Genomic DNA, 20,924 nt, shown 5'->3' with positions numbered 1-20,924 from the left:
GAGAGCTGACGTGGTGTGGTGGTGAAGAGCAGTGGACTGCAATCTGGAGAACCGGGTTTGGTTCCCCGCTCCTCCATGTGAAGCCTGCTGGGTGACCTCGTGTCAGTCACAGCTCTCTCAGCGTTGTTCTCTCAAGAGCAGTTCACTCAGAGCTCTCTGAGCCCCACCTACCTCGCAGGGCGTCTGTGGTGGGGCGAGGAAGGGAAGGCGATCGTAAGCCCCTCTGAGACTCCCCTCGAGTAGTGAAAAGCAGGGTATAGAAACCAACTCTTCTTATTTATAAGGTGTATATCTGTAACCCCACTGGCCTGGTGGATGCTGGGCTTGACCAGGAAGGAGATAGAGAAGGAGGAAGGGTGTAGTATTGTCTCCCATGCCCCCCCCGACCCCCACCTAAATTCTGAAGCGATAAGGTTCCGAATGCTACCGCATCATTAGGAGGGCTCTTAAGTTCCCTCCCAGGAGACTCAGGTCTCTTTAGCTCACTTGCAATGTCACCTCCGCCTCCTGTTTCTAGGAAGCAGCCAGGGCTCATTATCAGGCACAGGGAAGCATGTTTACTCACGGCACCATCCCCTGAGGTGTTAGACAGTCGTCATGGGTACCACTGGCAGGTGGCACTTCTCAGTGTTGTTTTCGCTTGTTTGTCCTAACCAGTAAACTCTGACTGGTACCTTGGTTCTCTCCTCCTGCCGCTCAGCCCAACCCGCAGCCCCAAGGAGTCCTGGAAGCAGAGGTTCTCTGTGTTGCTGACACCCTTCCTTTCCTCTGTCCTTGCAGGCTTCTGTACTGTGGTCCATTTCCTATTACTCCTCCCCGTTCGCTGCATTTTACCTGTACAGAAAAGGTATGGGCCGCTACCGGGTGAATCCCTGAGCAAGATGTTCTGGCTCCAGTATAGCATCTGGGAGGTTCTGACATTTTGGTGATTGTCACAGAGGGTTTGAGAGTGTGCCGGAGCGCACTTGGCGCCGCAGGAGACCTGCTGCTGTACTGTGTTAAGTTTCCAGTGAGCCCCAAAGTCCCTGTTCACAAAGGAGGCTGCCTGCTGCATCTCTGCATGATTTGGTGTTCATTATGTTGGGTGGGATTGGCTCGTTCAGCCCCTCCCAATAAAAAGGGACAGCAGAATTACTACCCAAGCATCCCTTCCTGGGGTCCTGTTCAAGAGGGCAAATACAGAGACTAAAGAAATTTCAGGTCTTCTTGCACATTCTAAAGGGAAAGTTTTGGATTGAGGGAAATGTGCCTCTAATATAAATTCAGAGGGAAAGTGTGCCTCACCGATCAGATCTAGTAGATTTTCAGATCCCTTTTCCCTCAGGGAGTTCTGGGTAAAGTACATTGTTCCCCTCCACCACCTCGATCTTATTACAAGGTTGTTGTGAGGCTGAGAGCATGAATGCCCAAAGGTCACAGCTTCATGGCCAAGGGGGGGAAATTAGAACTCAGGTCTCTCCAGCCCTAGTTCAAGACTGTCCCTGCACCACATCAGTTTTCAGATATTTGGGAGCCATACAGAGGGCTGACTCTCTCTTTAAGGAGAGTGCTTAGAGAAGAAGGGTATTCTTTCCCCATATAATGAAGCAGCTGCGTCTCAGCCCCTGACAAAAGGTCCCTTGTTTAGGGATGCATGAAGAATGTGTCAAATTCACAACAGGGTGCCATTTTCAAGGGCAAGGCAAGTGTGAATTTTAATTGGAATGCTCAGTTCCTGGGTTGCATATTCTTCCTCAGAACTCTCATTGTTCCCAGAATGCAACAGCCAGCCAAGAAATAAGACAGCTTTGTCACTTGTTTCTGTTTCATAATACGCTTGGCTTTTATCTGGAGCAGTGATCCACAATGTGGTGCCCTCCACTGAGTTTCCTGGCACCCTTTGTTGCTTTGACCAAGCAAAGAGGCATCGTCTTTGATGTGTTCCACACAGGTTATCTGCCCCGAGTTCAATGTTTTGTGAAAGTGCATGGGGGGGGGAGGTTCCCCCTCTGGGTTTTCCCCTGTTTTTTTCCTCAAATCTTTGTCATGCCAGCTTTTCTCCAAAGTAAAGCCTGGATGGCTGCTATGTGAGTGGGGAAATTCAGATTTTCTGTCCCTCACGTCTCCCATTTTCCTTGACCCTGTCCCTGCGGCAGCCATTTCCTCCCCTTGCCACCGGGTGGCTTTTTAGTTTTTTGAAATATCAGTACTAGAATATCAATATGCCATTATAACAGCACGTGTAGTGAATTCTCTGAATTCTTTGCTATTGTTTTTAGAAAAGGAAGTCTCTATCTTTTTCCTTTGCAGAGATATAAGGAAAAAAGGAGGGGGACAGAGACTTACTCTTTTTTTCTAATGAAAGCAGAGAATTCAGGAAAGTTGCTACACCTATAGTTACAACAGTATCTCTCCTTATATATAATTGAATAGTGGGTGCCAAAGTTCTAATTCTAAAATGCACTCCCTTAGTGTATGGCTGATGGCACTGCTCCTCAGCATATATCGCCACCAATCAGAAGGCAAAGCCCGGGTCCCGCCCACACCACAACTGCTGCAACAACCTGGTCTTTTGCATATGGAAGCTGATTGGACTTCACTCCATTCCACACCTCAAACTCCCCCCCCCCAATCTTTTGAACTATGGTGCTGGAGAAGACTCTTGAGAGTTCCTTGGACTGCAAGGAGATCAAATCAGTCAATCCTCAAAGAAATCAACCCTGACTGTTCCCTGGAAGGCCAGATAATGAAACTGAAGCTCAAATACTTTGGCCACCAAATGAGAAGGGAGCACTCACTGGAGAAGACCCTGATGCTGGGAAAGATTGAAGGTCAAAGAAGACGGGGACGGCAAAGGATGAGATGGTTAGACAGTGTCATAGATGCAACGAACATGAAATTGAGCCAACTTCAGAGGACGGCGGAAGACAGGAGGGCCTGGCAGGAGATGGTCCATGGGGTCGCAAAGAGTCAGACTCGACTGTGAGACTGAACAACAAAACAACAAAATAGTGCTGGTTGTTGGTGTTTCTGTTTGTTTGTTTTGTTTGTTTTCAACTGCAAAAGCCCCGGTGCCCCCCCCCCGGGGGGGGGTTGACCACTTCTGGGGGATTGGATCAGAAAACTGTAAGGAAACCTGCCATGTGGAACCCCATTGCTGCTGTGCTTTATCTGCAGTTGCACCAACAACAGAGAAAACACAAAATCCCTAAGTTGAATATACCTTTGTGTCTTCAGGGCTTACTGCAACCTGTCAATATTCTGCAATTGGCACCAGCATCCCATGGCAGCTATTTTATTATCCCCCCCCCCCCCTCTAGCCACTTTGTTTTAGCAACCCCCCTCCCCAATTTTCCCCCCCCGTAGTAGCAATTTTGTGTTAGCAACCCCCTTCCTCAAAATTTCAAAAGTGCATGCAGGCGCAAAAAGATTGGGGACCACTGACAGTAAGAGTGTACACACAAGTGAAATGCTCTGATCCCCCTAGTCCTTACAATATCCTTATAAGGTAGGTTGATATTATCCTTGTATAGGAGAATCAAGGTTGAGGCTGGAAATATGGTTGCTGGTTGAATGCCATCTGGTGAGTTTGTGGCTGAGGGAAGCTCTGAATTGGAGTTGGGGGGGACTTCCTAGTCTGTAGCTTTTAGAATCCACACAATGCTAATTCTCAGTTTTACTTTACGGCAGATTCCAGAGGGGTAGCTGTATTAGTGTGCTGTAGCCATAAAAACAAAAAGTTGCGGGGCAGTGGACATGTCCAGGCCTCACACTGTCATTGATCCGGGTGCCCAGCAAAGGCCTCAGAATGAAGAGGGGCGGGGTCCTCAGACACCCTTGTTCCTCTTCTTTCCATCTCTCTCCCTGCACTGCCAAAAGAGAAAACAGACACCTCTCCCTCAGCCTGGATGCCTCACTCCCTTGAACCCGAAAAAAGGGGGAAAGACTAGCGTCACAGAAGTCCCAAATATACAAATTCCACTAGTAGAGAACACCATCAAAAATCGCCAAACAAAATGTTAAACAGTTATAAAGTTGGTGCTGTCACAACAACATTAGTGCATACCGTAACTATAACAAGGCATAAGATACACTATTTCCTCCTTTGTAGATAAGACATAAAGTCCATGTAATCAGTGTAACTTGATAGGAGGAGTCCACATAGTCATAATATTGTCCAAACAGCCTTTGCAAAGACGCCCGTTCCAGATACTTAGAAGATGTGTTTCCTTCGACTTCTTCAGTTTGCCGGCTGTGTAAGTGGAACCTGATCTGAGCAATTTCAACAGACCACAAGGTTCGTAGTGTAAGTAGCGAACCATAGACTTTATATCTTCTCTACAAAGGAGGAAATATTGTATCTTGTGCCTTATTATAGTTACAGTATGCACTAATGTTGTTGTTGTTACACCACCAAAGGCAAGTCCTCTCTTCAGGGCATGCTTTTCTGGATGGGGTGTTTTGCGCATGCGCGAAGATTGCCATTCTGTGGATGGCTGCCTATGTGCATCCGCAAAATAAGTTAAAAAAAACAACAACAAACCGCCGACGCCCGTTGTGTGTAAATGGGCGTACAGCAATGGGCTCCGCAGACAGGAGGTAAGTGTGATCGCGTTTTAGCTGGCATAAACTGCACCGGTTGGAACCAGTGCAGTTTATGCCGGCTGAAACGCCCCATCTGAACGCACCCACAGTTTGGCAATTTTTGATGGTGTTTTCTACTAGTGGAATTTGTATATTTGTGACTCCACTGAACAGCAGAAAAGAGCAAGAGTCCGATAGCACCTTAAAAACTAGCCAAATTTGTGGCAGGATAGGAGCTTTTGTGAGTCACTGCTCACTTCTTCAGGTACAGCTCGCACAGATGAAACCCAAGATCCAGTCAAAAGGGTAAGCAATCTGATCCCAGTCGGTGGGGACCGCTCCCAGCTGTTGAAAGTAGGTTGAATCTGCAGAGCGTGAATAACCCTCTAAGCAGAGGCATTTGCTTCCTGCAGTGAGCAAACCACCCCCTGAGTCTGATAACATCAGATTTGCATATTAATTCCAACTTCTTGTCTTGAAGGCACCGGTGAGACTCTTTGAAGCTAGTTTCAGAAGGTAGCCCTGATAGGTCTGCAGTAGAGCATTCTAAATTCGAGTCCAGTAGCACCATAAAAGACCCAACAAGATTTTGACTGGAATCTAGCTGTAAGATTCTTTGTTAGTCTAATACTACAATAGTACAACAATGGCCTGTCTCCTGTCCTTTTTCTTCTGCTTGCTGGGTACTTTCCACTCACCTTGTGGATCAGAAACATGGTGTGGGGTTTTTCCTTGTGGACATTTTTCAGTTTTTCCAACCAACTGAACATTTGGGGAACATTAAAATAATAAATTCAGATGATTTTTTCCCCCTTTTGTAACAAGGGAAATGCTTGTTAAAATGCATTTTCGATTCCTGGGTTTGTTTCCCCACTCCTCCACATGCAGCTGCTGGTGTGACCTTGGGTCAGTCAAAGTTCTCTCAGCTGTTCTAGAAAGAGCAGTCCTCAAAAGAGCTCTCTCAGCTCCACCTACCTCACAGGGTGTCTGTTGTGGGGAGGGGAAAGGAAAGGAGACCGTAACCTGCTCTGAGACTCCTTCAGGTAGTGAAGGGTAGGGTATAAATCCAATCTCTTCTTTTTCTCTTCTCTTTTACTCTAAAGTGTTTCCCAAGAACTGTGCAGAATGGCAGTATTTCTGTAAGGATATAAACGAAAGAACATAAGAAGGATCAGACCAGTGGTCCATCTAGTCCAGCATCCTGTCTCAAACTGTGGCCAACCAGTTCCTCCGGAGGGCCACAAACAGGGCATAGAGGCCTCGGCCTTCCCCTGATGTTGCCTCCTGGCTCTGGGATTCAGAGGCTTAGTGCCTCGGAGTGTGGAGGTTCCCCTCAGCCACCATGGCTAGTAGCCACTGATAGGCTTATCCTCCATGAATCTGTCGCATCCCCCTTTAAAGTTGTTTATTCCTGTGGCTGGCAGTATATCCTCTGGCAGCAAATTCCACACTTTAATCACTCTCTATGTAAAGTACCTGTCCTTCACCTACTGCCCATCAGTTTCATTGGACGCCGTTGAGTTCTAGTATTTTGGGAGAGGGAGAAAAACGTCTCTTTGCCAACTCTCTCTACCCCGTGCATAATTTTATAAACCTCTATCATGCCCCCACCCCTTAGCCAATCTACAGCATTCAGTAGCATTCATACCTGTATGTAAGAATCATCTTATGTGTCTGCTTAGCTCCTGCCTCCTGTCTTGTTCCCTCCCTTCGCATTCAGATCTGCCACAGTCCAAATTTGCTCTTTCCCAGCTGTGGCACCAGCTCTCTGGAGCGGCCTCCCTGGAGAGGTCCAGAGGGGCTTTGTCCGAGTCTCAGTGGCTATGCAAGACCATCTTATTGAGAAAGGGGTCTTGATCGTGGTGTGGGTGAATGGCTATCTGCAGTCGCTGTAAACCTAGAGGGGGCTGTACCTAGTTGGTTCACCATAAAAGACCCAACAAGATTTTGACTGGAATCTAGCTGTAAGATTCTTTGTTAGTCTAATAATACAATAGTACAACAATGGCCTGTCTCCTGTCCTTTTTCTTCTGCTTGCTGGGTACTTTCCACTAAACTTGTGGATCAGAAACATGGTGTGGGGGTTTCCTTGTGGACATTTTTCAGTTTTTCCAACCAACTGAACATTTGGGGAACATTAAAATAATAAACTCAGATGATTTTTTTTCCCTTTTGTAACAAGGGAGATGCTTGTTAAAATGCGTTTTTGATTCCTGGGTTTGTTTCCCCACTCCTCCACATGCAGCTGCTGGTGTGACCTTGGGTCAGTCAAAGTTCTCTCAGAGCTGTTCTAGAAAGAGCAGTCCTAAAAAGAGCTCTCTCAGCTCCACCTACCTCACAGGCATAAATGAAGTAAAGAAATGTATAAAAACCCCTGTATCTATTGACATGCTTTAGGTGGCTTACCCAGCTAAAACTGCACACAACATTCACAACAACAGGACAAAAGGATTGTGACACACACAACCTAAATTACATAGCAGTCTTGTAATGACAGGGTACAACATTGCCCCTTTGGAAACCTGAATGGGTTGTTTTGGCCCCTCCTTCAGCTGCCAGCAGTTGGTGCTCTCGCAAGGTGGCAAATTTGCTTAGGCCGCCTCCTTGCTGCAGGGACACATGTTGAGCAGCTAGAGCTTCAGCTACCTTTGCTATGCAGATGTAAAAATTATGAGCCTGTATTTTTTCATATGCTGAGGTTTGTCTGGGGGTGGCGGGCAGTGTCCTGGGTGAAGCAACCTTTTAGCTCCTCTGTTCTGAGTGTGTGGACTCGTATCTGGGAGAACCGGGTTTGATTCCCCACTCTTTCACTTGCAGCTGCTGGATGACCTTGGGCAAGCCATAGTCCTATCAGAGCTGTTCTTGAAAAAGAGCCGTTTCTGTCAGAGCTCTCTCAGCCCCACCTACCTCACAGGGTGTCTGTTGTGGGGAGGGGAAGGGAAAGGAGTTTGTAAGCCACTCTAAGACTCCGAGTGAAGGGCAGGGTATAAATCCAATCTCCTCTTCTTCCTAGGTTATTTAACAATGTCGAAGGTTGTCGCAATCTCTCACTATGCCGGGACTATGCTGCTGTTACTTGCCGGGATTGCCTGCCTCAGAGGTAAGTGCTTTGGGGTTCTGGAGGAGAAGATGCCTGTCAGAGTTCAGGGGTGGGAAAGTGGGAAGCCATGAGTCTCTTGGGTTTGGGGCACAGGTGATGAAGTAGCATCAGCATACACAGCTCTACAGAGGAAGGTCAATTTTTGTCCTGGCCCCGGGGAGCTTCCAGTCTAAATTTTATCAGAGAAGGGAGGAGGGAAGTTAAGAGGCAGGACTATGTACAACTTTGGTTATGCATAGCTAAGCTTAGCTTCTGTAGTAGATGGGTCGTCGTGCCCCAGAGCTTCTGGAAAATAGGCATGTGTTTTTTGTTGTTGTTGTTGTTTGCTTGTTTTAAGAAATTATCAGAACAGAGGTACCCAACCCTGGCAAACGTACAGGCACTTTTGGAATTTTGGGAACAAGGAGCAGGCCACACAACAAAATGGCTGCTGTTGGGTGGGTAGGAACCAGTCACGAAATATCTGCCCTGGGGTCAAGGCCCAATTACAGAAAATGCTAGGATGCTCCAAGCCAAGCATCTTCCTGTGATGGAAGCAGCTGCTTTCAGACAGCTTCTCTCTGCAGACACAAAGAGGATCCTATCTAGGCCCTTTCCAGTGGGGTTGAGGAAAGGCAGGATTGGTTCTTTGGGGAAGAGGGAAGTGGGTGGCAGGAAGCACGTGGACAGGTGCTATGGCATCTGCAAACACGACTTTGGAGGTAACCGGATTAGACAGAGAAGAGGTGGCACCCATGTCGGTGTTCCCGGAGCATGTCCTAGGCAGAAGGAGACAGTGAAGCGCCAGGACCTCTTGGTGGCTTTCATCACTGAAAATGTTGACTCTTTCCTCGTAGGCATTGGTCGCTGGACTAATCCTCAGTACATTCAGTTCATCTCTATTCTTGAGGACGCGCACCGGTATGGCAAGCCTGAAGACAAGGTGAGGGTGACTGTGACTCCCCCAGGCACGGTCCTATTCACTTGGGGCCTTAGCAGTGTGCTTGAGGTACCTAAATTGGGAGTGTTGAGGTTCGGCTTCTAATGGCCAGCCTCTAATAATTCAAAGGGGCTGTAGATCAATGGCCAAAACCCCCCATTTTCCATTTATGAAGTTCAGCAGCCAACTTACACCATCTGCAGTTAAAAGGTCTTGGGTAGCTGGACATGGAAGGACCTCTGGAAGGCCCGAGGCTTGTCAGGGCAGACAAGGCTAGGCTAAGTGGGTTGTTTTCTTGCAAAAAAATCAGTTCCTCTATGTCGTCCTACGTGAGAGACGTTTTCATTAAGGGCATTGCTGTCATTCTCAGCACTTTTTCCTCAGTGTCCAGCCCTATTACTCATCTGTTTATACTCCTTGCCCTCTGTAAGGCTTGGTTGTTAAAAGAAGAGTAGGTTTAATTCAGGGCTGGTTTCTTTTCTATTTGTACCTGAGCACTCCATTGGAGCTCTGAGCATTGCAGATTGGGTCTAAGAAGATCCATAGGCGTACATCTTGATGAGTTGCCCATATTTAACACCACTCACTCCACAGGTAAACGTCTCAGTGTGAGTAAGGTCCATTCTGTGTATGATGAGCTTTATGTATATTTTTGTTAAATGTATGGAGTGCTCAGTTTGAATTTTACCGCTGAAGAAGGCTTTTAGCTGAAATGCGCTTGGTATTGGTTCTTGTACATGGATATAACTTGTACCTTTTTACCTGTATTTATATGATTGGACATATATGTCTTTATATTAGGGTTAGCTGAATTATATTATATTATATTAGGCTTTTAGCTGAAACGCGTTTGGTATTGGTTCTTGTACATGGATATAACTTGTACCTTTTTACCTGTATTTATATGATTGGACATATATGTCTTTATATTAGGGTTAGGAATGGAGCTGCGGTGGCTCAAGTGGTTAAGACGCTGAACTGCAGGCTGTGGAAGGTCGGTAGTTCAGCATTTCGAGACCCAGGTGCCGCAAGACGGAGTGAGCTCCCGTCTCTAGTTCCAGCTCCTGCCAACCTAGCAGTTCGAAAGCAAGACATTGCAAGTAGATAAATAGGGACCACTTCAGTGGGAAGGTAACAGCGTTCCGTGCACCTCGGTGTCTAGTCATGCCGGCCACATGACCACGGAAACGTCTTCGGACAGCGCTGGCTCTTCGGCTTTGAAATGGAGATGAGCACCGCAACCCTAGAGTCGGATTCGACTGGCTTTCGGGCAAGGGAACCTTTACCTTTACCTTTATTAGGGTTAGGTACTCATATGCAGAACCATAGGATTTTGGTTTTTAAATGATATTTTAGCACTTTTTAATGTATAATTAAATTATTACCTTTCTCGTGTAGTGTTGTGTTTTTCTCCCCTCCCCTTTTGGTTGCATTTAATTCAGGGGGTCCCCAACCTTCTTAAGCCTGTGGGCACTTTTTGGAATGCTGAGAATGTGGAGTGGGCACCACCACAAAATGGCTGCCGTGGAGCCAATGACACAATGTCAGGAGACCGCAAGCCAAACATCCTCCCCTGGTGAAGGCAGCTGTTTCTGACTGGGTGCTCCCTGCAGACACACAATGCCCCCTGGGTTCTTCTGAAGCACTTCCTCTTTCAAATGAGGTGGAAGAAAGCCAGTGCTGGCTCTTTGCTTTGGGGGAGAAAGAAAGAGGGTGCCAGGAAACACACTGGCCAAGCACCCAGGGGCACCATTTTGGAGATGAATTTCCTGCATTTTTGTAGGGAAGGAGCAAGAGGAGATTTTTATATCACATCCTAGCTGAGTGGAAAGGATGTTGTACTTAAATGCTGAAACGGCAGCTACTTCATGCTCACACACACAAACAATTCCTTTAATGGCATTTCACAAAAGTAAAAACATAGTATCTGAGAAATAAACATTCAGATACTGCATAAAATAGAATTCTGTTAAAAATTACCCTACATTGAGCACCTACAAAATTTTACTGCGTATAGAGGCAGCAGCCAGTAAAAACCTTGCCACACGTTCAGTTATATTTTCCTCAGTACTATTTAACAGAAATAGTAGTTTGTTCGGCCTTGAACAATCTGGGCTACTTCATGCTTTCTCATCCATTTCTCTGTCTTTTCTTTCCCCTGCAGAGGAAGCTTTCCAGTTACAATTTTGACTTCAGAAGTTGGCCTGTGGATTTCCGGTGGGACGAGGCTACAAGCCGGTAGGTAGGAAGGAACAAAGACACGTCTAGAAGTTTCATTTCTCCCTCTCCTTTCTCCTGGAACGTCCCTCTACAGAGTTGCTGTGGATTAAGCCAGTTCTTGCTTCTAGCCCATAATTGCCAGTGCCCCCCCCCCCAAGCAGGGTTTCAGGTTGAAGAAGGTGTCCTCTAACACCAGTGACCTGAGGTCCTTCCGTGGGTGATACCGGGGCTTGAACCTGTGGCCTTTTACATGCAAAGCCTGTGTGCTGCCACTGAGCCATGGCCCCTCTCTAGTAAAGCTAGGGGAAGAGGCCGCAGTCCAGGTTCCCTTTCACTGCATCATGCTGCTGTCAGTGGGAGCTGAGTGGATAATATACATACAAGAAAAGGGCTGTGCACATTTTGGGGGAGGGGCTGTGGCTCAAAGACAGAGCATCTGCTTGGCATGCAGAAGGTCGCAGGTTCAATCCCTGGCATCTCCAGTTAAAGAATATAGCAGTGGGTGATGCGAAAGACCTCGTCCCCGAGACCCTGGAGAGCTGCTGCCAGTCTGAGTGAACAATACTCACTTTGATGGACCGATGGTCTGATTCAGTATAAAGCAGCTTCCATGTGTATGTATTAGCAGCACCCAGCAGAGATTTTGCATATTGTCCAGTCAGTATGTGCTGTCTTGGAAATTATGCCAGGGCATATGCTGAACATTAGACCACCAGCAGGGTGATTTCACATATTCTCCAATCATTATATGTTATGTTTCCCCCATATGTTGCTCATTTCACTGCCCTGTGTATATAATCCTTGCATCCTCCAATATATCGAGGGCAGGGGTGTCAAACATAAGGCCCGGGGGCCGGATCTGGCCCGTCCAGGGCTCTTATATTTATTTATTTATACATTCAATTTATTTACCACTCTGACCCCGAAGGGTCTCTGAGCAGTTTACAGGTAGCTTCAAATACATTTTTCCCTAACTAAGGCCACATAGTATATAGGGGTGGGGCTGCCTACCGGCACCCAGGTGGCAGGGCTGTTGTTCTCTGGCTCCAGCATTCTTTCTCCAGGCGGTCTTATGCAGCCCGCAAGCATCTAGTGTAAGGGAGGGAACAGGAGACTGCTCGGGGGAGTGGGCAGAGCCACCCCGATTGTGGCTTCAGCATGGCGGAACAACTTTGTCTGCAACAGTCAAGCAGTGTAGGAGCTTCTGCCCAGTGCTGCACCTCTGGTTGTCCAGTCTGCCCATGCAGGTTTTCCTTTGCACCTCCCTCCCAGTGCATGAGGGCTTGCAGTGAGGATATACCAACTCAGAGCTTACCAGCTGCTGTCCTTACGGTTTATATCTCCAGTACCTGCCATTACGTTTTATGGCACACATGGTTCGGCCCAAGAATGTGACATTATGTCGGATCCGGCCCTCGTAACAAATGAGTTTGCCACCTTCTGGTGTTCTTGCCCTGCTGGTGGACCTCCTGAGGGCACCTGGGTTTTGGCCACTGTGTGACAGAGTGTTGGACTGGATGGGCCATTGGCCTGATCCAACACTGGCTTCTCTTATGTTCTTATGGGTTGGGAATCAGACATGCTGTACAGTCAGTGTACATAATTCCCTATTCATCTGTGGGGCCTTCGACTAAGGAGCCGCATCAAATAACTGAGAAGTGACAGTGCCCTGGTCCTTGGCTTACCACCAACAGCCTGTGCTGTTGCCTAAATACAGAGACCAAGACAAGCCAACTACCAATATAGATTATCTGATTACAACACTAGGATTGTTTCCGCCTTCTGTAAGCATTGTTATAAGGTTTATGATCATTTATGATAATGTAGAGTTTTATTATTGTTTTAAACTGACTTTTATGCACATTCTCCATTTCTTTGGGACTGACGTGTTAATACCATTCTGCCCTCTGAGATTAGTCCAAATGGGAGCTTCTTCCAACTATCTTGATCTATATCCCCCTCCAGGTCAGATTCCCGCAGCGTTCCCCTATTGCGGGCAGAACCGAAGCACCGGAGTGCAGTCAACAGTTTCCTGCATACGATCAAGAAGTTACCTTGCCAGATTGCCAGGTACAGCTTTTGCATGCACATGTATACCCCACACCCCTTTGTGATGGAGGGGAATGCAGGTGGCTGGGATGACAGAAAGGCTGGCGCAGGCTGGGTTAAGCATTAACAAATGATTTCATGTGCCGATGCTCTATGCTCATCTGTCCCCCTCCTGTCCCATCCCCGTAACGGAAGCTAAAGTCTGGCTTGCTGGCAGCGCAACTTAAAGACTGTTTCTTTAGAAAGGGAAACACGCTGGCTTCCTGAACCCTCACTTCACCTGTCCAGGGAAAAGAGGATTGTTCGGAAGGACGAACACTGGACATCTGGTCCAGGAAGCCAGGATTCAGCCTCTTAGGCCCCAGAGGTGCTCACTGGCCAGCAACTGAAGAATATGTGCATGGGGCAGGGGGTGGAATCCAAGATGACGATTGGTTAAGCATTGCTCTTTAATGTTGGATGCTTGACCACAGATAATGGGAAAGGAAATTTATTAGGGAGGCCCGTGTCATGGCCACTTAGGATAACAGGAGAGTCCTCTTTGTGTATCGTAAGCTAGAGATGCTAGGTTTTGCTTGGCTGGTGGGAGGTGAGGGGACAGGATTTTCATAAGCGCATGTGTGGTGGGGAGAGAATTGTTTGGAAGAGGCAAGCGCCTAGCTGGCAATTGGCCTACAGAACTTAGAATGTTGGGAAGGAGAGTCCGCTGGTTGGCTAGAGCACTTCAAACGAAGGCTGCTGGTTGGCCAATGAGAAGTGATGGGTTTGGAGAAGTGTTAGGGGGATGGTTCCTCATTGGCTGTGGTGGGAGAAGGGAGGGGCTTGGCTTCACTGCCGTGGTTGCTGAATAGGCAGGGGGCTAAGAGCCATGCTGGCTTTCCATTCGCAATTTTTTTTTGTCCATCCACAGTGTTGGTTTCTCTGGTTCAGATCTAGGCAGGGCGGGTTCCGTACTGCCAAAATACCAGTCCCTTTTGTCATGGTCACCTTCTCTCCCAATAGCTACATAGTGGCTCACACCATTGGTAGGCGCATGCTGTATCCAGGCTCTGTGTACCTGCTGCAGAAAGCCCTGATGCCCATGTTGCTTCAAGGACAGGCCCGACTGGTGGAGGAAGTGAGTAATTTGCCAACTGAGAGTCCCAACCCCCCAGACACCCTCCTCTTCCAGCCTGCTTATACCCTCTCCACCGCACCCAGAGAAGGTGGGGATCCGGCTAGCCAAAATCCTGATGGCTTTCCCCCTCTGCAATTGCAGTACCACGGGAAGCGGGCCAAGCTCGCCGCTTGCGACGGCAACGAAATTGACACCATGTTCATGGATCGGAGGGATACCTCGGAGCCCCAAGGCAAAAAGCTGGTGAGTTGGCCCCGGAGGAGAATTTTCATTCCAAGCCCTTGTCACCAAATCCACTTGGGCTGCTGTGCTGTGGTTTATTTATGTAGAAACTGGCTCTGTCTTGGCTGCCCCCAAGAATCCCCCATCCCCTGCCTCATTGCTTTGTTTCAGGGGCTTATTGTCACTTCCTGTGGGCTGGTTATTAGGCACTGCTGTGTCTGTGGGACAGGGGTTCAAATCCTCTGAAGGTTCCTGGGTGGCATTGGGAGTGCACCTTTCTTGGCTTAACCTGCCTCACAGGATTGTTGTGAAGGTAAAGTGCAATCATATTGATCCACATTTATGGTTCCAGTTAACTCTTGGGGCGAGGGGGGATGCAGGATTAAAAATTAATAGCATTATAAAGCTTGTGGAGTGACTTTGGAGTAATATCGTAGAATTGGAGTTGGAAGGGAACACCGTGGTCATCTGGTCCAACCCCCTGCACAATGCAGGAACTTCACAAATACCTCCCCACACACACACCCCAAGTGACCCCTGTTCCATGCCCAGAAGATGACAAAAAACCTCCAGGATCCCCGGCCAAACGGGCCTGGAGAAAAATTGCTTCCTGACCCCATAGTGGCTGTTGGCATTTTCTATGGGTGTGTAAGAAAGGGCCCCGAGAACTAAGCACTGATGCGACCCTTCCTGCCCTCTCTCCAGGAGTCCTCCAGGAGTGGATCTTGGACTCCAGCTTATTTTGTCAGAGGGAGAGACAGCATTGGTGGAGGGAGTGGGTATGTCCGTCAAAAGAGGCACAGTCTTGGCAGTCTTCGAGGGAGGCACAGTCATTGTCCCGTCCCGTCCACCATTCGGGGTCTTTTCCCCATTCTTTTTCCCCATCTCCCTAGAACCGGACCTTTTGACCTTCACAGTCATAACTGCTTGCAAAGGAACGCTGTTTATCAGAAAACGTCATTTCTCACTATGTGGAAGGCTGTCGGCACCTGTTTGGCAAAATAGGACAGTGGGGTTTGGCGAACCAGCATTCTGGAATGGTTAAGAGTGTCAAACTGGGACCTGTTCAAATCTCCAGTCTGCCAGGGAAGCTCCTTGGGTGACCTTGGGCCAGTCAATCTCTGTCAGCTTGACTTCTCTCACAGGGCGGATGTTGTGAGGAGAAAATGGAGGCAAGGAGAACAGTATAAGCCATTTGGGGTCCCCATTGTGGAGGAAAGGAGCCTGTGTGTGTGTGTGTGTGTGTGCGCGTCCTATTTCAAGCAGGAGGTAGAGTTTTAAAAACTGAGATGGCTTGAGCAAAAACTCCAGCTCACACGAAGCCACCTTTTGATTGTCTTCCCCCACCACCACCACCATCAAGTCACAGCCGACTTCTGGTGACCCCCTAGGCAGGTTTCCAAGGCAAGAGACGTTCAGAGGTGGTGTGCTATTGCCTGCCTCTGTGCAGCAACTCTCATATTCCTTGGTGGTCTCTTATCCAAATAGTGACTGAGGCCAACCCTTTGTCGCGTGGTGCGCAACTCGCGTGACCTGTTCAGCTCTCAGACAAAGATCACACTTGCACCCTGCTGAAGTCCCACTGTAGTGAACCACACTGACACAGTTCTTAGTGGTCAGCTATTTACAGTGAATTTATTTACAGGTACACAGCTCACACGGACAGAGTGCTTCGCCAAGCAATCAATATTAGAACAAGCACACAGTGTACATACCACACACACCTTTATACATAGAACATCCAATCAGGTTGCTGCTGAGTCACTCTGATAACAGATCAGCATTACACCAGCCAGAACCGGTTGGGTCTGGTTACCTGGACTGAACAGTCACTTTGACACCTGTCACTTAGATGGGCATGGTCTTATACACATATCACACGTGCTGAATACTTATTACAGTTCAACACTCCCCCTAAGATTCAGTATTTGTGATTATTCCAAGTTTTCCCCTTAGAAACAAAAATCTATTTACATCCAGACTTTTAGTAAAAACATCTGCCGCATTTACATCAGAACCACGGTGCTGTAGGGTAACAAGCTTTCTCTGTATTGTTTCCCTAACATTCTGATACCTTACATTTATATATGTCTGAGATCTGACAAGATCAGGATAGCCTGGGCCATCCAGGTCTGGGCCTTTCAAATTTGTTAGTTATGCATAAGGTTGTTCTGGAAATTTCTGTACGCAATCATGTGGGGGGGGGGGGTTCCCAAACATGGGGGAGGTTTTCTTACTTATGCAAAGTATCCCAATAGGGATGACCAGCTTTACAGTTCAAGGCCCATGTTCTTTTGAGAACCGGGGGGGAGGGGGGCAGGGTGGAATTCTTGCAGGTAACCCCTTGTCCCTTTGAAGGCCCCTCCTGAAATCCCCCTTGCTTTTGTCTCTGTAGGTGATCTGCTGTGAAGGCAATGCAGGATTCTATGAAGTCGGCTGCCTCTCCACCCCCTTGGATGGTATGGTCCATCTTAGCTGCATGACTCAACACTTCTTCTGGTCATAATGGAAGGTCCTTCTGGAACATTCCATTGTACTATTCTGTTTTTTTGTGGGGGGTTGCACCACTGGAAGCCCATTTTGCAGCTGGGCTTGGGAGGAAATGGCTTGCATTCTGCCGTTGTGCTGAAAGAGGGGCTCTCAGAATGTGTGTTTTTGGACTACAGACAGGTCTTTCTGCCCTTGTAGGGAGCCTGGAATTGTGCCAGTGTATGGCACTCTTCCCACTAGTGTATCTCACCCTCCTCCATGGCTGCAGAAATATGGTCACTACTGGTTTCATCTTAAAATGCTGGGGAGTGGAGGAAGCTTCCCCCCTCCCCAAATCTGTTCTTCTCTCAGACTTTGCCCCTGTTCTCCAGATGTTTGGACTTTGTTGTTTTCTCATGGCCGTGCCTTAGGAATGGCACCACAAGGATGAGCTACAAGGGGGGGGGGAATCATCTCTCAACCAAAGAGGCAGAGACAGGACTGCAGGGCAGCAGTAGCTACCGGGCCAAGTGTCGGCTGCCCTGGTTTGCCTCGCTTATGTGGGCCTCATAGAGTCATCTGCGGCTCCAAACTTCAAAGGGCTTGAATGCCCTCCAGGGTCCCTGGCGCTTGTCTGGCAGTAACTGTGATGAGGATTAGATTTAATCCGCTGCATTTCCTCTTCTGCTTCACTGTACCTTTACACTTGACACAAGGGCTGCTGTCAAAAACAGCCACCTTCTGTTGAGTTCTTCCCACCCACCCCAGCCATCGCTGTAACTTTTAGGTGTGCTGGCTGGCTTGGGATGGCATGGTCAAGAACTTCCTTGGTCCCATTCCGCCTCATTGACAGCCACCTGGGGGGAAATGCGGTGGATTGAATCCAAAGTTTGTTTTCTACCAGCAGAAGACTATTTCAGTTTCCCTTCCTCTTCCCTGCTATAGATTCAGGTGGGTAGCCATGTTGGTCTGAAGCAATAGATCAACGTTTGAGTTAAGACCCACCAAATTTAATTCTGGGCATAAGCTTTCGTGTGCATGCACACTTCTTCGGATACATTGCAAAAAGACTTCCTCAAGCCTTACATATAGGTAGAGGGGGGATTCCTTGCCAGGAAGGGCTAGTTAGAGATGTGTAAGTAACGGAGCGATAAGTATAGCTAAGACTGAATGCTTTAATCCATTCTTAGCTATACTTACCGCTCAGTTACTTATGCATATTGACCCTTCCTGGCAACTAACCCCCCACCCCACCTACATGCATACATACAAACATATAGACATAGATATATATGGCTTAAGGAAGTCTCTTCCAGTGTATCTGAAGAAGCTTGCCTTCACATGAAATCGTATACCCAGAATTAAACTTTGTTGGGCTTAAAGGTGCCACTGGAGTCAAACTTTATTCTGTTCCCTGCTGTGTTGCTCTTGAGGGTCCCTTGTGCCCCTCTGGGGCATTTTGAGGAGTCGGGGAGTTCAGTGGACTTCGTCAGGAGGGGAGAAGGTGGGAAATTACAGTCTGCTAGCAGAAGTGACACCAGTGGTGAAAATGACTTTCAGGTTCAGGCCAGCAAAGCAGCACAGGTAACTCTGCTTAGATGTTACCTGAAGGGGTTGAGGAGGCCTCTGCGTGGAGTTTCCCTTTTCAGTGGCTGCCCCGTGGCCAGCATAATGGGTTGTTGTACCCTGTGTTAGTGATCAAGTTTCTGACAACCACAGTCATTTTGTAGAAACATATGGGCTGTGGTAAGCTCTAAGGAATGAGGGCTGCTAGGAAGTGTCTCTGCCTTCAGAGTCCAGGGTCCTAAGCGGCATTCATTTAAAACTCTTTTTTCCCCCTAAAGCTAGGAGTCCAAGCCACATTCCTAAGCTGAAAGTAAACAGTCTGCTAGTGGTGACTAGGGGTGTGCAAGAAAAAAAGTTCGGGTCTATTCAGATTCAGGTGTTTGGGACCCAACAATATTTGGCATTCCCAAATATCCCCAAATACCAGTATCAGTATTGTACTGGTATTCGGGTTAGTATTTGGGAATCCCAAACATATTTGGCTCCATTATATCGTATGGGAACAATCCCTGTAGGGTATAATGGAGAATTTCACTCGCCATCATGCGGAGCTGACTCGACGAGTGTAGTGATTTAAAGTTTAAACCCCTTCTCTCTCTTCCTGGAGTCAGACGCAACTGCAGCCCGACTCCATGGAGGGGAGGGGTTTAAACTTTAAATTCCTTCCCTTCTGTCTGGAGTTGTACCGCAGCTGCTACCCAACTCTGGGAGGGGAAGGGGGAGTTTAAACTTTAAATCCTTTCCCTTCACTTGCGATGCCCAAATAAAAGCTGAATAACATTGGCTTTTATTTGGGCAGGGCTCTGACCTGTATTTGGCTGAATAAATAACTGAAAAATACTAATAAGGTATTTTTCGGGTATTTATTTGGCTTGGTATATACCGATCATGAATCCCTAGTGGTGACTACTCTGGAGCAAACTTCACACTCAGGCCTTGCTAAGAGGATCTCTTTCACTGATTCAGAAATTCCTCAGTATTGAGGTGTGGTGGGAGTGGGTGAGAGACCAAGGTTGCTTTCCACAGCTCCTTGAAAGAAAGAGGGTATCCGATCCTGCTGCACGTCTCAGTCTCTCTCTCTACCCATTGATCCTCAGTACCGGAAATGATACAGGGCAGGCATCTTCAGTTTTTCTAAGTTCCTATTTCCTCAGAAAGGGTTCTTCTGGCCTTAGATAGGAAGGAAGCAGGGTGACCCGCTTATGTACCGAACTTCTGCTTTCTCAGAAACCTTGGAAAAGATGGGGCACAAACCACTTCTGAATATGTGATACCTTGTGGTTAATTGTGACTCCCTCATCTCTGTCTTCTAGCTGGATATTCTGTGCTCGGATGGAACCACCCGGGTTTTGCAGGCAGCACGGTGAGTGGTCCAGTGTATGTTGCTACATCCCATGTCCATCTCTTTTGCAAGTAAATTACCGTTCAGTTGTTGGACTGAGATCTGAGAAACCCAGGGTTCAAACTTCCCAGTGCCATTGATATTTCCTGGGTGACCTTGGGCCAGCCATTCCCTCTCAGCTTTAAGCGACGTCGCCAGGTGAGGATCGAACAGAAGGTGTTGTAAGTCACTTTGGATCCCCATTGGGGTGAAAATAAGGGTGTAAGCATCTAAACAAATACTGTTCTCTCTGTCCTGTATCTAAAGCCCATAAAATTCATAGGGTGCCTCAGGGAGGGAGAAAATGCATCTCCTCCCCCATATACAATTTTATAAATCTCTTATGACACACACACCCAGTTGACTGTGTCTCTGAACCTGTAAGTTTCCAGCTCATTCGCCTTTCATGATAAGGAGGGGGCATCTGTCACCTCTTGGTTACCATTTTCGGCACGTTTTCCAGTTCTCCCTTCTTCCTGGAATGGAGCTTGATATACCTAACAGTTTTGTTCCCAGTCCAGGGGGGAACATGTCAACTGGATTTGTTTCCGATTGCTGCAGCTGTCTCCAGTGCTCTGAAGTCACTTGCTCCCCAGGTGGTACAGATTTTTATAACCACCCGAGCACTCTGAGTCCTTGATTTGTGCTCGTAATTCCAGGAATAACTGCTTTCTGAGGATTTGCCGGGAGCTTATAGGGGGCACGCCGCAGACGTTAAAAGTCTTTTGGCGTGCAGAAATGCTAAAAGCCAGTTAAGCCAAGTCAAGTATTACTAATAAGCACATTAATTCGTTATTACCGTTTAAACCTCTGGTCTGACGCAAGACTGTTAAGAGAGTTTGTGCCACGGAAGCCAGAGATATTGAAGAAGTGAGCTAGCTCTCTTCAGTTTTGCTCTGCAAGAAACTTTGGTTGGGGCTTGATGCTCAGCTAAGGTTGAACCCACATATGTTTCATCCACTCTGCGTGCCAGAGTTTGAATCAGGAGTTGCCGAATGCTTCAGTTCTGTGAACGTACCCCCCACCCCCAGCCGTTAAGAACATAAGAAGAGCCCTGCTGGATCGGACCAGTGGTTGATCTAGTCCAGCATCGTGTCTCACACAGTGGCCAACCGGTTCCTCTGGAGGACCAACCACAGGGCATAGAGGCCGAGGCCTTCCCCTGATGTTGCCTCCTGGCTCTGGGATTTAGAGGCTTAGTGCCTCTGAATGTGGAGGTTCCCCTCAGTCACCATGGCTAGTAGCCACTGATAGACTTCTCCTCCATGAATCTATCAAATCCCTTTTTAAAGCTGTTTATTCTTGTGGCCATCATTGT

The 20,924-nt window shown here is 47.7% G+C and overlaps 1 protein-coding gene across 1 annotated transcript in view; it reads left to right on the top strand.

The window, feature by feature from the left end:
• ABHD16A (abhydrolase domain containing 16A) overlaps positions 1-20,924 on the top strand; it is a 41,844-nt gene that overhangs the window by 7,139 nt on the left and 13,781 nt on the right. Inside the window, exons 3-11 of the mRNA XM_015420578.1 lie at positions 781-847; positions 7,577-7,663; positions 8,500-8,585; positions 10,747-10,820; positions 12,768-12,872; positions 13,854-13,968; positions 14,110-14,211; positions 16,586-16,649; positions 19,539-19,588. Of these exons, the coding sequence (XP_015276064.1) occupies positions 781-847; positions 7,577-7,663; positions 8,500-8,585; positions 10,747-10,820; positions 12,768-12,872; positions 13,854-13,968; positions 14,110-14,211; positions 16,586-16,649; positions 19,539-19,588 (750 nt within the window). The remainder of the gene's footprint in view (positions 1-780; positions 848-7,576; positions 7,664-8,499; positions 8,586-10,746; positions 10,821-12,767; positions 12,873-13,853; positions 13,969-14,109; positions 14,212-16,585; positions 16,650-19,538; positions 19,589-20,924) is intronic.

Source organism: Gekko japonicus, unplaced genomic scaffold (genome assembly GCF_001447785.1).
Source record: "Gekko japonicus isolate JY-2015 unplaced genomic scaffold, Gekko_japonicus_V1.1 scaffold753, whole genome shotgun sequence".
Classification (NCBI taxonomy): Eukaryota; Metazoa; Chordata; class Lepidosauria; order Squamata; family Gekkonidae; genus Gekko; species Gekko japonicus.
The sequence above is the reverse complement of the archived record's forward strand: the minus strand, read 5'-3'. Positions and strand labels throughout refer to the sequence as shown.